This window comes from Sceloporus occidentalis, unplaced genomic scaffold (genome assembly GCF_023333645.1).
Source record: "Sceloporus occidentalis isolate IW3139 unplaced genomic scaffold, rSceOcc1.0.p SCAF_2, whole genome shotgun sequence".
NCBI lineage: Eukaryota > Metazoa > Chordata > Lepidosauria > Squamata > Phrynosomatidae > Sceloporus > Sceloporus occidentalis.
In genome coordinates, this window is record NW_028316982.1 from 272,654,723 (window position 1) to 272,671,574 (window position 16,852).

Genomic DNA, 16,852 nt, shown 5'->3' on the forward strand with positions numbered 1-16,852 from the left:
AGAATGTGTCCAATAAAAGCCTCGTCAAAGTTTTTTGTCTCTTGGAGGGATGCTTGTAAATTTGTGATTTACAAATCTGGAGGTCAGAGTTTTGAAGATACAACGTTAAAAGTCACATCAATTACCTATAGTGACTTATTTCACATGTCAAACCTCACAGTGGTATGATATTACATTTCTAACAAAATGTAGAATGAGCTGAAATGAAGCCACTATATTTCTGTGATGCAGAAAGGTAGGTTTTAAGGGGTGGACTTTGATGGTTTCTTCCCCATGTGGTTTTTTTGATGTCTATCTAGATGTCCACTCTGACGAAAGCTCTTCCCACACTCCATGCATTTATATGGTTTCTCCCCTGTGTGGGTTCTTTGATGTAAATGAAGACTCCCACTCTGACAAAAACTCTTCCCACACTCCATACATTTATATGGTTTCTCCCCTGTGTGGGTTCTGAGATGTGAATTTAGAGCCTGACTATGAGAGAAGCTCTTCCCACACTCCATGCATTTATATGGTTTCTCCCCTGTGTGTGTTTTCTCATGTAAACGTAGATGTGATCTTTGACTGAAGCTCTTTCCACATTCCATGCATTTGTATGGTTTCTCCCCTGTGTGGGTTCTTTGATGTAAATGAAGACTTCCACTCTGACGAAAGCTCTTCCCACACTCCATGCATTTAAATGGTTTCTCCCCTGCGTTAGTTTTTTCATGTAAATGTAGATGTATTCTCTGACAGAAGCTCTTTCCACATTCCATACATTTATATGGTTTCTCACCTTTGTGGGTTCTGCGATGTGAATGTAAAGCTTGACAAAGAGCAAAGCTCTTTCCACATTGCATGCATTTAAATGGTTTCTCCCCTGTGTGGGTTCTTTGATGTGAACGTAAACTTTGACTATGAGAGAAGCTCTTTCCACATTCCATGCATTTATATGGTTTTTCCCCTGTGTGGGTTCTTAAGTGTGAATTTAAAGACTGGCTCTGAGGGAAGCTCTTTCCACATTCCATGCATTTGTACGGTTTCTCCCCTGTGTGCATTTTTTGATGTGTATTTAGATGTGCCCACTGTCTGAAGCTCTTTCCACATTCCATGCACTTAAATGGTTTCTCCCCAGTGTGGGTCCTTTGATGCGACTGTAAACTTTGGCTGTGAGAGAAGCTCTTTCCACATTCCATGCATTTATGTGGTTTCTCCCCGGTGTGGGTCCTTTGATGTGAACGTAACATTGCAACATGACAGAAGGTCTTCCCACATTCTATGCATTCATATGGTTTCTCTCCTGTGTGGAGTATTTGATGTTTATGTAGCACTGCACTCTGACTGAAGAACTTTCCACATTCCATGCATTTGTATGGTTTTTCCCCTGTGTGGGACCTTTGATGTACCTGAAGACCATCTCTCCTACTGAAGCTCTTTCCACATGTCACACACTTATATGGCTTCTCCCCTGTGTGAGATTTTTGATGTGTATGTAGATGCGCACTCTGACTGAAACTCTTTCCACATTCCATGCATTTATGGGGTTTCTCTCCCGTGTGGGTTTTTCGATGCGAATACAGATTTGCACTCTGACTGAAGCTCTTTCCACATTTCATGCATTTATATGGCTTGTCTCCTGTGTGCGTTCTTCGATGTAAAGTGAGGCTACAGCTCCGAGCGAAGCGCTTTCCACATTCCATGCATTCATATGGTTTCTCCCCTGTGTGGGTGCTGAGATGTGAATTTAGACCGTGACTAAGAGAGAAGCTCTTTCCACACTCCATGCATTTAAATGGTCTCTCCCCCGTGTGAGTTCTTTGATGCGACTGAAGATTTCCCATCTGACTGAAGTTCTTTCCACATTTCATGCATTCGTATGGTTTCTCCCCTGTGTGGGTTCTTTGATGTAAACTAAGGTTACAGTTATGAGTGAAGCGCTTTCCACATTCCATGCACTCAAATGGTTTCTCACCTGTGTGGGTTCTTTGATGTACATTAAGACCATCTCTCCTACCAAAGCACTTTCCACATTCCATGCATTCAAATGGTTTCTCCCCTGTGTGGGTCCTTTGATGTACAGTAAGATGTTCTTTCCTACCGAAGCACCTTCCACATTCCATGCATTCATATGGTTTCACCCCTGTGTGAATTTTTTTATGTGAATGAAAATTAGTACTATGATGAAAGCTCTTTCCACATTCCATGCATTCGTATGATTTCTCCCCTGTGTGGGTCCTTTGAGGTGAACGTAGATGTTTGCTATCGCTGGAGCTCTTTCCACATTCCCTACACATATATGGTTTCTCACCCATGTTGATTCCTGGATGTGCATGAAGATTTCCAGTCTGGCTGACGCTCCCTCCGTCTTCCTTGCATTCGTATGACTTCTCCTCTGTTTGGATTCTGTGTGGAAATTTATATTGGAATATTTTTCCACAGACAGAGCAGTTGACCCTCCTTTTCCCTTTGTAGTTTTCCTGGAGGGTCAGGGGTTCCCAAATATCATCATCCTGAGAAGCAGATGACTTCTTCTTCCCATTCTTTGAGAGGTTTTTCATTTGGCTTCTCAGTTGCCTTTGATTTCCCAACTCCTCTTTCTCCACCACAATCTTGGCTGTTTCCTGTGATGCCACAGTGGGCTCTGCAAAATTCTCCTTCTCTTGTTCATCGTCTGTATAAGAAAGAAAAAGGAGGAGAAGAAGAAGATCCCATTAGGAGTTGAACACAAAATCCAAGGATATCATTGGGTTGAAGACGAAACTCCTACTTGCCTGCAATGGCCACGGTCCCATCATCTTCCATCCTGACTTCCTTGCAGAAAGCCCTGCCGCCTGGATCCAGGAGACTCCACTCCTCCTTAGTGAAATACAAGGCCACCTCCTCAAAGGAGACCAGGAGCTGAAAGGGGGGGAAATAACAACACTTGATCAATCGCAAGTAATCTCTTCTGGAAGCATTCCCCTACAAACAGATGGCTCTCCACATGCATTTTAGGTCAATGATGAAAATTAGTATTTTGAAGGATTCATGATTTCACGTGAGCAAAGGAACAGAGTCTGCAGTCTTCTTATGTGGTCTGCTCCAGATTAGGCCTCTGGTGCTACTGAACTGCCTTTCAGGGAGACAAAGGAGGGAGGACAAGGAGGCCATTTTGTGGCTTCTTAACTGCTACACACCAGACACTGTGTGTCGTCTTGGTGCTCTAGAGACAGAAATGCTTCAAATAAAACACATGGATAAATAAATAGATAGATAAATTGGTTCTCAATATAGTTGGAAAATGAGGCCAATCCAAATATACAATTCAGCACTTAAGTCAGGATCATCCAAGCCATTGTATCCCCTGTTTCCATGTACGGATGTGAGAGCTGGACAAGTGAACAAAGCAGGTAAAACGAAAACCAACTCCTTTGAGCTGGAGAAGAGTGCTGAGGATACTGTGGACAGCAAACGAATGGATCTTTGAAGAGATCAAGCCAGAAATCTCCCTGGAAGCCAAGTTGACTAAACTGAGGCTGTCGTACTTTGGCCACTTCATGGGAAGGGATGAAGCATTGGCGCTGGCAATAATGCTAGGAAAGGTAGAAGGTAAGAGAGGAAGACTCTACACCTGATGGATAGATTGAATCAGGGAAGCCATGGGCCTGAATCCACAAAACATAAAGAGCAGTGGAAAGCAGGGGGTCTTGGAGATGTCTCATCCACAGGTCGCCATGAGTCGGAGGACAGTTAACAGCCATCCAACAGCCTAATCCACTAACTGGAGAGGACTCTCTCTCTTTCTCTTGTTTTCCGTGTTTTTAAGAGTATGGTATTCAGCCTAGGAAGCAGCCTGAGAGACAGCTGTCAGTAGCAATCCTGAGAAACACAGCTTGCTGTTTTTCTGATTGGGCTCAGTGTTATAGTCCTAGCAAGATATTATCATTGTTGTCCAATCACTGCAGTGTGCCTGTGTTCATTCCATTCAGCAAAGCAATGCCAGGTGCTCTGGCTATGCCACCAATTGCCCTAGGAGGCAAGCTGCGCAAGCCAGGATTCATCGAATCATAGAGTTGGAAGAGATCTCAAAGGCCATCCAGTCCAACCCCCAGGAATACACCATCAAAGCACATCCAGCAGACGGTCTTCCAGCCTCTGTTTGAAAACCTTCAAAGAAGGAGACCCCATTACTCTCCAAGGGGAAGCGTTCCACTGTCAAACAGCCCTTACTCTCAGGAAGTTCCTCCTAATGTTGAGGTGGAATCTCTTTTCCTGTAGCTTGCCTCCCTTGCTCTGGTTCCTGTTCTCTGGAACAGCAGAAAACAAGCTTGCTCCCTCCTCAATATGACATCCCTTCAAATATTTAAACAGGGCTATCAAATCACCTCTTAACCTTCTCTTCTCCAGGCTAAACATCCCCAGCTCCCTAAGTCGTTCCTTATAGGACCTGGTTTCCAGACCCTTCACCATTTTAGTTGCCCTCCTCTGGACATGATCCAGTTTCTCAACATCCCTTTTGAATTGTGGGGCCCAGAACTGGACACAGTATTATTCCAGGTGAGGCCTGACCAAAGCAGAATAGAGTGGCACTATGACTTCAGGTCCAACTCATAAAATCCTGCTAAGGACTTGTTCCTCACTTGCCTCTAGTTTTCCACGATGCGATGAGTTCTTGTCTCTGTTTACCTTCGTGATTATCTGCCTGGGCAGAAATGTCAACTATTCTTTCTGCTGGGAATGAACTTGTAAATGCTCTTTTTTGAGCAGCACGCCACTCATTTTCACAACCTCCTGCTACTAAGTCATATAAAGACTTTACTATTACAGTATGTGTACCTTAAAACAAATAAATAACATCCAACCTGTAACAATAATATATCAGCCTATATTTTTGTCTGTAAACCACCATGACATCTCTGATACATACATGAACATGTGAATATATTCTCTTGCCCTGTATCAAAGGTGCCAGGGTGAGTCTCATGCAGAGAAATTGTGTGTTTGTGTGAAAAAGAGAGAATTTGTTTTAAAAAAATAGGAATTGGATGTAAAGTTGGTCATGCCCAGGAAAGCAATGAGACTCAGTCAGCCACAACCAAATCATTTCTGCAATTTCAGTGCGTCTTCCTCAAGCATTGAAAAAAGAGGTAGCCACAGTCCCATCATGTCTGGGTCCAGAAGCAGGCCCCCATGCCATCCCAAGTGCCACTGCCCTGGTTTCAGAAGGAGAGAGGAAGAGGTGGCATGGGTCCATCATGCCTAGGCACAGGTGCAAAGGAAAGGTCCTCTCCATCCCAGCTGCCACTGCAAGGGCACAGCTTCATCACATTTAGATCTAGAAGCAGACGAAAGAGCCTCCTGCCATCCCAGCTGCCTCTGTCCCGCCTTGGAGGGAGAGAAGAAGAGGCAGACATGGCTTCATCAAGTCTAGTCCCAGGAGCAGAACTGCAGGATACGAACAGGCCTAAGGAACAGCTATGGAAGGCACTCAAAGACATGAGGTGCCACTGCATCTGATAGTCCTGATGCGGGATCTGTACCAAGGACAAGAGTCAGAACAGAATTTGGGGAAACAGAGTGGTTCCCAATAGGCAAAAGGGGCCAGGCAAGGCTGCATCCTATCACCTCACTTGTTTAACTCATATGCTGAAAACATCATCAGAAAAGCAGAATTAGAATCAGAGACAGGAGGAGTGAAGTTAGGAGGAAGCAACATTAACAACCTCAGATATGCAGACAATGTCACCATAATATTAGCAGAAAACATTCAGGAATTAAAACAGTTTACAAGGAAGGTTAAAGAGGAAAGTGCAAAGGCAGGTCTGATGCTGAACGTAAAACAAAAATAATGACCACAGAAGAAATACACAAATTCAGCCTGGACAACGAGGAAATGGAAAGGGTTAAAGAAGTCCCCTATCTAGGATCAAACCTTGACCAGAATGGAGACTGCAGTCAAGAAATAAGAAGAAGACTAGGAATGGGAAGGGCAGCTATGAAAGAACTGGACAAGATCCTGAAGAGCAAAGACATACAACTGAGCCCTAAAGTCAGAATGGTCCAGGCCACTGTATTCCCCATCATCCCCATGTACAGACATGAGAACTGGACAGTGAAGGAAGCAGTCAGACAGAAAGCCGCCTCATTCAAAATGTGGGGCTGGAGAAGAGGACTTAGAATGTCATGGACAGCCAAGAAGACAAACAAATGGGTTCTTGAACAGATCAAGATTACCTACACAAGAAGATAAGATACAAAGAAAGAAAACATACAGGAAGAAAGAAACCTCTGCAAAATTAAAATGCTCTGTATCTTCTGCTTAACAGCTCCTTGTGTTATTTCTTCACAGTTGTGTTTTATGTGCATGAACATGAGGGGTATTTTTTGTAAACATGTATTTGCAGATAATCAAAAAACTAGACTAGTTCCTGAAGAGCAAAGATATACAACTGAGCACTAAAGTTAGAATAATCCAAGCCACTGTATTCCCCATCACCAAGTATGGATGTGAAACAGTTAAGACACCAGATAGGAAGAAAATGAAATCATTTGAGATGTCCTAATACATCTGAGGAAGCAGACTTTAGTCTATGAACGCTCAGGCTGCCAATTTATTTATTTCTGTTAGTCTCAAAGGTGCTACAACATCTCTCTACAACTCACTGGAGATTTTATGGTGCTGGAGAAGAGTGCAGAGGATCTGAGGAAAGACTCAGGGAGCTGGGGATGTTTAGCCTGGAGAAGAGGTTAAGAGGTGATATGATAGCCCTGTTTAATATTTGAAGGGATGTCATGTTAAGGATGGAACAAGCTTGTTTTCTGCTACTCCAGAGAATAGGACCCAGAGCAATGGGTGCAAACTACAAGCAAAGAGATTCTCCCTAAACCTTAGGAAGAACCTTCTGACAGTAAGGGCTGTTCAACAGTGGAACACTCTCCTTCGTCGAATGGTGGAGTCTCCATCTTTGGAGGTTTTTCAACAGAGATTGGATGGTCATCTGTCAGAGTGGTTTGAATGTGTATTCCTGCATGGCTGGGGGTTGGTCTGGATGGCCCTTGTGGTCTTTTTCAACCCTAGGATTCTATGCAGTTAACAGAAAACATATTCTTGCCTTTCCACGATGATACCTTGCCTACCTGCCGCCTGATCCTGGATCTGCATATCAACTGTGTCTCCAGAGATTATGAAGGAAAGAGTAGAGTTAACCTCTTCCTGGAAGGAAAAATGAGAGTGAGATTGGTTTCGATCCTCCTCTTTCCTCTGCGCTCCAAGTGTGCAGCAGAATCTCCTCTTTGCCCTGGACTTCAGGAGGGAGCTCTTCTGCAAGTAAGCACCCATCTTGGTTCTTGGGGTGCATCTACACTGTAGAAACAATGCAGCCTGAATCCTGGGATTTGTCATTTTGCCAGGTCTTTATTTCGCCTTCTCTGCCAAAGAATGCTGGTGCCTCATGGCTGCCATGTGCCTTCAAGGAGTTTCCCTGAGGCAAGCCTATCACAGGATTTTCTTGGCAAGATTTGTTCAGAGGAGGTTTGCCATTGCCTTCTCCTGAGGCTGAGAGAGTGCGACTCCATCAAGGTCACCCAGTGGGTTTCACGGCCGAGTGGGGATTTGACCCCTGGTCTCCAGAGTCCAGTCCAACGCACAAACCACTACACTGCGCTAGCTAGTGCTTCACAAAACTACAAATCCATGGCAGTAGTGTCAAAAGGCATTATTACTCCAGCGCAGATGCACCCAACTTCCCTTTTCTTTTTGTCCCCTGCAAGAATAGTGTCCCTCTTTACTGGTTTTTTTTGCATTATGTGGATCGTATAGATTTGGTGGGAAGGGGCCTATGGATAAACACAGGATGCATAGTTAATGCCTAGGATGCTGAGATTTCCCTTAAATTGCTAACACAACTGCAGCATATTCTAAGTTAGAGCAGAAAAGCAATGTCTTACTTATTCACTCAGCAAAGCCCTGGGAAATATCAATTCTTATACATGCATCATATTAATTTGTTCACTAAATCTCCTGCATCATCATCATCATCCTTTGCACTGCACTAACCCTCATCCCCAGCCTTGACCCCCAAAAGTCACCCCAGTTTGCAAAAAACAAAATTGGGGTCTCCCATTGTGGCTCACCTCCAGCCTCTTCCATGCCTTCTGGAAACAGGCAACCCCTTTAAGTCCTCCCCCCAAATTAATCTTGGCTTTTTCCTGCCTCTCTAGGACTCTGGGTCTCTTGCTTGGAGGACTGGCCATCTGCATCTCTCTTGCTCCCCCTTCCTTCCTTTTTTCTCCCTGCAAAAGCCTCCTCCTTCCAGCTGCTGCTGCTACTGCTGCTGGCAAAAAAGCAGCCTGGCTGCACCTCTGCATAAAGGGGGACGTACTAAAACAAAGGACAGTACTTGCCTATAGGGAAAGCATACTTGCCCATAGAGATTCATTGGAGATTGCTTGCCCATAAGGAATAATGGAGATTGCTTGCCCATAGAAAATCATTGCAGATTGCTTGCCCATAAGAAATAATGGAGATTGCTTGCCCATAGAGATTCATTGGAGATTGCTTGCCCATAGAGATTCATTGGAGATTGCTTGCCCATAGAGATTCATTGGAGATTGCTTGCCCTTTGGGAAACATAGTATTTACCTGCCCATAGGGAAACATAAGAAATTGCTTGCCCATAGGAAATAATGGAGATTGCTTGCTCATAGAGAATCATTGGAGATTGCTTGCCCTTTGGGAAACATATTATTTACCTGCCCATAGGGAAACAAGAAATTGCTTGCCCATAAGGAATAATGGTGATTGATTACCCATAGAGAATCATTAGAGATTGCTTGCCCATAAAAAAAATAGCGTTTACTTGCCCTTAGGGAAATATAGTACTTACTTCCCTATAGGGAATCATAAGGAAATTGCTTGCCCATACGGAATAATGGGGATTGCTTGCCCATAGGGAAACAGAGGGATTACTTGCCCTTAGAGAAACATAATACTTATTTCCTTGCCCAAAGGGAAACATTACATAAGAATTGCTTGTACATAGAGAATAATTGGAGATTGCTTACTGATAGATAGGGATGCATGGGGATTGTTTACCCCTATAGAATTATAGGGATCACTTGCCCATAGAAAGACATGGAGATTGCTTGCATATAGGGAATCATGTGGATTACGTGCACATAGAGACTCATATTTTAGGAGATCTAGGAGTCATGGCAGGCCACAGTTTGAATATGAGTCAGCAGTGTAATGCTTCAGCAATAAAGGCCAATGTGAATTTAGTCTACATCAGTTGACATATATTTTCTAGTTCAACAGAAGTAATCATGCCACTGTATTCTGCTTTGGGCCGACCTCACTTGCAATACTGTCTCTGCTTTTCAAGCTTACCACTCCTGACCACACTCTCTCAATGCTGCCTTGCCTCTGCTGCCTTCTTTGGCCCCAGGTGGAGTTGGGGAGATATTGCATATCTTGATTTCAGTAAAGTCTTTAACAAGGTCCCCCATGACATTCTTGCAAACAAACTTGTAAAATGTGGGCTAGACAAGGTAACTGTTACATGGATTTGTAATTGGTTGACCAGCCAAACCCAAAGTGTACTCAGCAATGGCTCCTCTTCATCCCAGAGATAAGTGAACAATGACTTGCCATAGGGTTCTGTCCTGGGCCCAGTGAATACCACTTTATCAGTCTTTATCTATGACTTGGACAAAGGAATAGAGGGCATGCTTATCAAATTTGCAGATGACACCAAATTAGGAAGAATAGCCAATACCCCAGAAGACAGGATAAAAATTCAAAATGACCTTAATAGATTAGAAAGCGGGGCCAAAGATAACAAAATGATTTTGAACATAGAGAAATGTAAAGTACTGCACTTAGAGCCAAAAATGAAATGTATAGATATAGGATGGGGAACACCTAGGTGAACAAGACTATGAGTGAAAGGGATCCTAGCTGAACAACGGTTAGAGAGCCGCTGGCGAAAGACTCGGCACCTATCTGACAAGACTTTAAGCAGAGGCTGGATGGCCATCTGTCGGGGATGCTTAGATTTGGCTTTCCTGCATGGCAGAATGGGGTTGGACTGGGTGGCCCTTGCGGTGTCTTCCAGCTCTATGATTCTATGATTCTAAGACACGTGTGAAGTCTTGTCGGGAAAGAGCTTTTCAGGGTGGTAAAGAAGTTAACTCAGACTCCTTCCACTCTGAATCCTTTATTACAACCCACTAAGGCCTGCTGTGACAGTTTTCATGATTACTTCAAGATAAGGACCGACTTAGACGCTGGATTACTGTGGAAACAATAAGAGAGGCATCCAGCGACTCCGTTAATGAGGTTATTTTGGATCAGTTTGAGTCTGTGATTATTCATGATGTTGACAAGCTGCTTGGTAATGTTAAAAAGACCACTTGTTCTCTTGATCCCTTTCCATCTTGGCTGGCCATCCAGATCTATAATCAATGCCTCCTTCAGGGAAGGCTGTTTTCCAACCTGTTTAAAACTGGCTGTGATTAAACCAATATTAAAGAAACTTTCCCTTGATCCCCTGGAAAAGTCCAATTATCGGCCGGTATCTCTTCTTCTGTTTTTGGGCAAGGTGATCAAGAAGGCAGTTGCAAACCATCATCAAGCAGTCTTGGATGAGACCGACTATCTCGAACCATTTCAAACTGGCTTCAGGTTGGGATACAGAGTGGAGACTGCCCTGATCGCCTTGGTCGATAATCTCCGTCTGGGCATTGACAGGGAAAGTGTGACCCTGTTGGTGCTCTTGGACATCTCAGCGGCCTTCAATACCATCGACCATGGTATCCTTCTGGAGCACCTGAGGGAGCTAGGAATTGGAGGCGCAGCTTTGCAGTGTCTCTGTTCCTACCTCTCAGGCAGGTTCCAGATGGTGATGCTGGGAGACAGTTGCTCTAAGAGAGAGCTACAATCTGGCGTTCCTCAGGGCACCATTCTGTCCCCTACGCTTTTTAATATTTACATGAAGCCACTGGGTGAGATCATCCGTAGACACAGAGCAGGGTGTTATCAATACGCTGATGACACCCAAATCTCTATGTCTTAGACTGCTTCAATGACCAAGGATGGCATCTCCCCTCTGAATGACTGTCTGAAGTCAGTAATGAACTGGATGAGGGAAAATAGACTTAAGATGAGTCTAAACCAAACGGAGGTAGGTAACCCTAATCCGGGTATAGAGATATGTTCACCAGTCCTTGACGTTGTGACACTTCCCTTAAAGGACTGTGTTCACAGCTTGAGGGTGCTTCTGGACTCGTCACTCCAGCTACCGTTTCAGATAGACATGACGGCCAAGAGTGCCTGCTATCAGCTTCGTTATAATCTTTCCCACACACTCAGGTCCTCTGGGAGGAACCTATTGCAGGCCAAGAGAACAAGATTGGTGGCAACTTCCCAGAGGACCTTCTCTGCTGCTGCTCCAAAAATTTGGAAAGATCTGCTGGAAGAGATCCGTCAGATCACATCTCTTGACGCCTTTAAAAAGGCGATAAAAATGGATCTCTTCCGGTGGGCCTTTCCAGACTGATCTCCTAAAGAATAGGACTGTCCATCTGATCTTCCTGTCCCCCTTTCTTAATATGGTCACTCCGGCTTAAATTTTTTATAATGTATTGTATTGTTGTTGTGAATTTTAAGATTTTATTGTCTTTTAAGGGAGGGAGGGAGGGAGGGATGGTTGGAGGATGGTGGTGAATAAGGGTATGTTTTTGTACGGTTTTTTATTGCATGAATCTATCTTTTTGGTTTGCTGTTACCTGCTGTAACCAGATGGGGAGAAGAGGGAGAGTTGCTGAAGGAAGAGCGGAAGGAGCAGGAGAGCGTGGAAGAGGCTGAGGACCAAAGACACCGATGGGAACCAGCTGGGGAAGACTCAGAGAGAGCAGAGAGGGGTGGGTCCCGAGGAGGGTGGGGCAGTGAGGTTAGAAGGTGGAAGGGAGAGGTGGCTGGCAGGAAGCGTGGTGGAAGACGGGAACGCAGAGAGGCAGACGTGAGAGGGACAGTGCAGGTGACTCAGAGCCTGAAGAGGGATGGCTGGCCTGCCCCTTTACAGCATGGACGAGGGCGAGTAACAGCAGGACCCCGAGGGGCTATACTTTTGAGAGACCTCACGTGGGATGGGGATTTGGGGGTGAAGAAGTACTCCTGGTACCCGTATCCTGCTTGAGGTAACCCAGATAACCTGGAGGGCACTTGGTGGGATGAGAAAGGACATTGCTGGGAGCATGGCCCCGTTCCGAAACTAATAGAGAAGGCTGACGCCGAGGTGGGCGAGAAAGGGGAAGAATGCCCTAGGCCGGGAGAACAACCCTCCACCAGAGAGTGAAGTAACTCTTGGGTAGGGGAGGCCTTGGTTTGTTGGGGAAAAGTTGGACTGGGCCCTGTGTGCTTATTATCACTGGAGTTCCTTAAAGTTTGTTGCACCGCAGGACATGCGTCATGTTACTTTTGAAACCAACATGGAAGGGAGGAGCCCCACTGGGGCCCAGGGACTGCCAGCCCTGCCCACACCTGCCTCAATCCTTCAATACAGGGAGGTCAGATATAAATAATATTACAGTATTATAATTATTCTAGTAGAATATAAATTCAACATGAGTCAACAGTGTGACACAGCAGCTAACAAGGCCAATGCGATTTAAGGCTCATCAATAGACGTATAATGTCTAGATCAGTGATGGCGAACCTATGGTACGCGTGCCAGAGGTGGCACTCAGAGCCCTCTTTGTGGGCACATGTGCCATCGTCCCAGCACAGAGTTTGCCAGAGTTTGTTACTAGAAAGCCAGAGGGACATGGCACTTTGCAATAGATAAGTGGGTTTTGGGTTGCAGTTTGGGCACTCGGCCTCTAAAAGGTTCACCATCACTGGTCTAGATCAAGGGAAGTCACAGTGCCACTATATTCTGCTTTGGTCAGTCTTCACCTGGAATACTGTGTCCAGTTCTAAGCCCTACAAAATAAAAAAGATGTTGAGAAACTATTACTTCCCTTGATCTATACACTATGTTTCCCTAAGGACAAATTATTGCTATGTTTCTCTATGGGCAAGCAATCTCCATTATTCCTTATGAGCAAGCAATTTGTTATGTTTCCCTATGGGCAAGTAAATACTATGTTTCCCTAAGGGCAAGCAATCTCCAATGAATGTCTATGGGCAAGCAATCTCCAATGAATGTCTATGGGCAAGCAATCTCCAATGATTCTCTATGGGCAAGTATGGTTTCCCTATGGGCAAGTACTGTCCTTTGTTTTAGTACGTCCTGCATAAAGGCACAGAGCTCCCTGGCCTCCCAGGGCTGCCTCTGCACTTGGGCAGAATCCATGCAGTTTGCCCCCCTTTCCTTGCCAATGTGGATGCTCAAGGCCATGGATGGAGCATGGAGTTAGGAAATGAAAATGGACAGTGATGCAAATAGGATGCTTCATATTGACTTGATACTTCTTCAGACGCTTTGGCTTAAAACTGTAAGCAATTGCTTTGTCTCTTCTTCTTTTTTTAAAATCTTTTTTATTACAATATTATCTTTTAAATAAATAAATTCTTATATTTTGTGGTTACACTTTACATTCCATACATTCCCCCGCGAGAAAGAGCCATCACTTCTTTAACCAGCTTTAAAACGGAGTTGAAGACCAAGCTGTTCAGAGAAGCGTTCCCAGGCATTGCGTGACTATCATTTGTTATGTGATGTTCTTTTGTTCCCTGCTTTATTGAACCATTTCCTGTAGCGCCATGTATTTTATATGTATTATCCTATTATCTCTTAGATTGTACGCCAGAGGCAGGCTTTCTCTTATATACTTATTGTTTTATGTACAGTCCTGTGCAAATCTACAGCGCTATATAAATAAATAAATAAATAATAACAACAACAACAACAACATAGCATATATTATTAAATAATGATATTCTTTTCACTGATACCTATATGAGCTATTTCTGGAATTCCTATTGTCTTTCTGGTTTGTGTGACATGTATCTTTATATATTATCCACTTGTCTTTCCCTGATCATTTTTAATAGTTTCAGTATATATAAAGGTTTTTTAAATCTTCTTTGAGATCCTCAGGCAATCCAATTAATATGCTTTTATTCCACTTTTATCTATTTCAACTCCATTTATTTTTTAATTATTCTGTTAGTAATTCCCATTCTTACATAATTTGTATCCTGTTCCCTATAGATGCTTTGTGCATTTAAGCAGAAGTGCAGGCAGACTGCTTTATTTCCACAGCAGCAAATGGAAGAAGGTTTTGCAGGGAGAAAAAAGGAAGAAAAGGAGAGCAAGAGAGATGCAGCTCATAGAATCACAGAGATGGAGGAGACCCCAAGGGCCACATTCTGCCATGCAGGAACTCTCAGTCAAAGCATCCCCATTGACAGATGGCCAGCCAGCCTCTGCTTAAAGACCTCCAGGGAAGGAGACTCCACTACACTCCGAGGAAGGAATGTGTTCCTTCATTGAACATCTCTTACTGTCAGGAAGTTCCTCCTAATGTTGAGGTCAAATCTCTTTTCCTGAAGCTTGCATCCATTGTTCCGGGTCCTGATCTCTGGAGCAGCAGAAAACAAGCTTTCTCACTCCTCAAAATGGCATCCCTTCAAATATTTAAACAGGGCTATCATATCACGCCTTAACCATCTCTTCTCCAGACTAAACGTCCCCAGCTCCCCAAATCTTTCCTCATAAGTCATGGTTTCCAGACCCTTCACCATTTTGGTGGCCCTCCTTTGGACATGCTCCAGCTTCTCAGCATCCTTCTTGAATTGTGGGGCCCAGCACTGGACACAGTATTTTTCCAGGGGGAGTCTGACCAAGGCAGAATAGAGTGGCACTATTACTTCCCTTGATCTAGACACTATACATCTATTGATGCAGCCTAGAACTGCATTGGCCTTTTTAGCTGCCGCATCACACTGCTGACTCATGTTCAACTTCTGGTCTACTTGGACTCCTAGATTCCTTTCACACATAATTGAGATTTCGGATAGATTTCTTCAGTTCAGTGAATAAACTGAGGGAGAAGGGCGTTAGGAGTCTTAATGAAACAATTTAACTGCTTAGAATTCGGACCCTTGCCTCACGGATGGTGCGTGGGGATAAATTAGTATTAGGAATGACCCTTGTTTGAGGACCAGAAAGCGTGGGTGGCTTCAATCCGGCTCATATAGGAGCAGGTCTTTTCTGCTCCTATTTGGGCCAGATGGGGCCATGTGTTAGGAAGGATCTAATTAGGGGAATTTCTGGATTTAGCTCAATTGCTGAGAGGTTGGTTCCTATCAACACCCTTCCGAGACCCGGGTCCCAAGGTGTCTAGGAGAGGTCCACAAGAATCCCTGGAGAGACGACGCTGAGACAGACTTCTTTTAATTAAGTCCAAATATTTATTACAAAGGGAAAAACAAACGCACAGCAAAAGAGGGCACACATACTCACACTCACACACACACTTCTCAATGAAAGTAAAGGAGGGAAATTGGGAGAGAGTGGCAAATCTACGGGAGACACTCACTTCCGAAGGCTTCTCCGGGAACCAGATGTGGATATAGATGATGAGATGACATGGCTGCCAAAATGTGGGGGAAATGGCCAAGGGAGCTAAAATCAGAGTTCAGTCTGACCTGAAGCCAGGCTGCATTCTGAATGTAGCACACTGCTGTATGCTTAGACTGAGGCTTATATAGGCAATTTGTAGCCCCTGGCTATGAACTGGATGGCTTAACTTCAGCCAAGACAAAGGGTATGAAGACCTGGGCTTTTGTTAAACCATCGTGAAAAATGCACTTGGATCCAAACACAATCAAGGAAGGCTAACAGATGAATAGATGGCCAGTGACTTAATCACCAAGCCATCAAGTGTGAGCCTAAAACAAAGATTTTCCTTCTGGGGGTGATGGTTTTTCTTGTCTAGCAGCAACTCCCAAACTTCCTGTGGGGATTTTCCAGTCCTTTCTCTAGGGCTCCTGCCCTCTCCTTTGCAAGCTGCCTAAATGGCATCTCTGCTGTGGAGAAATGGTGGTGCCCCAGGAAGCCAGCTTGGAGTCACAGTGAATTCCACACACACCAGAATTTAATATAGATCGATGTGCTCTAATACATGGCATGTGTTCGTCGCGGGCCCAGTCCGTCTTCTGTGGGGGTGGCTTCAAGCCACCCTTCGGGACCATCTGTTTTGCCCATTCTCACCAAGCCACTTCCTAGAGACTACTTTCCATTCCTGAGAGAGAAGATGGATGTTGCAGACATATTACTGAGAAGGAGTGGTGGAGAAGAACAGACATCAAGGCTTGTTTCTTTAGTAACTAGAGGTAGAGAGGGAATTTTCTGAAGCCTTTCTTTTTCCTCTTTCTCTCTCTGTTCCTTGGTCTGTGTAAATCAAGCCTTTCCTCATTCCTGCCTGAAAAAGTCACCTTTTAACTCCCCTTTCTCTCTTAAAATTTTTAGTGTTTGCAACCCTTTGTCTCTCTGAGAAGGAAGCATCCAACAAGGCTTAGGATGGCAGACACACACATTCATGGGAGTCAGCATTAGGGACGCTTGTACTGAAATACAGGTAACTTTCTATTAACTATCCACTTTCCTATTTGACATTGTTGTTATTATTATTATTATTATTATTATTTATATAACGCTGTAGATTTGCACAGCGCTGTACATAAAAACAACAAATATAAACGTAAACCTGCCTATGGCGTACAATCTAAGAAATGATAGGATAATACAAATAAAACACATAGCAATACAGGAAATGATTCAATAAAACAGACAACAAAAGAACATCAGATAGCAAGCAACAATTGTGCAATGCCTGGGAAGGCTTCTCTGAACAGGATGGTCTTCAACTCCATTTTGAAGCTGGT

At 44.1% G+C, this 16,852-nt stretch overlaps 1 protein-coding gene across 1 annotated transcript; it reads right to left on the bottom strand.

Annotated features, from left to right (window-relative positions):
* Positions 1-203: 203 nt before the first annotated feature.
* LOC149320197 (uncharacterized) lies at positions 204-2,291 on the bottom strand. The gene has a single exon (XM_089513125.1). It carries the CDS (start codon positions 2,289-2,291, stop codon positions 243-245), a length of 2,049 nt encoding a protein of 682 aa, XP_089369251.1. The 3' UTR covers positions 204-242.
* Positions 2,292-16,852: the final 14,561 nt, after the last annotated feature.

Bases quoted from the DNA above. Each gene is read 5' to 3' on its own strand.
- LOC149320197 (XM_089513125.1), bottom strand. From the start codon at position 2,291: ATGGGTGAGAAACCATATATGTGTAGGGAATGTGGAAAGAGCTCCAGC.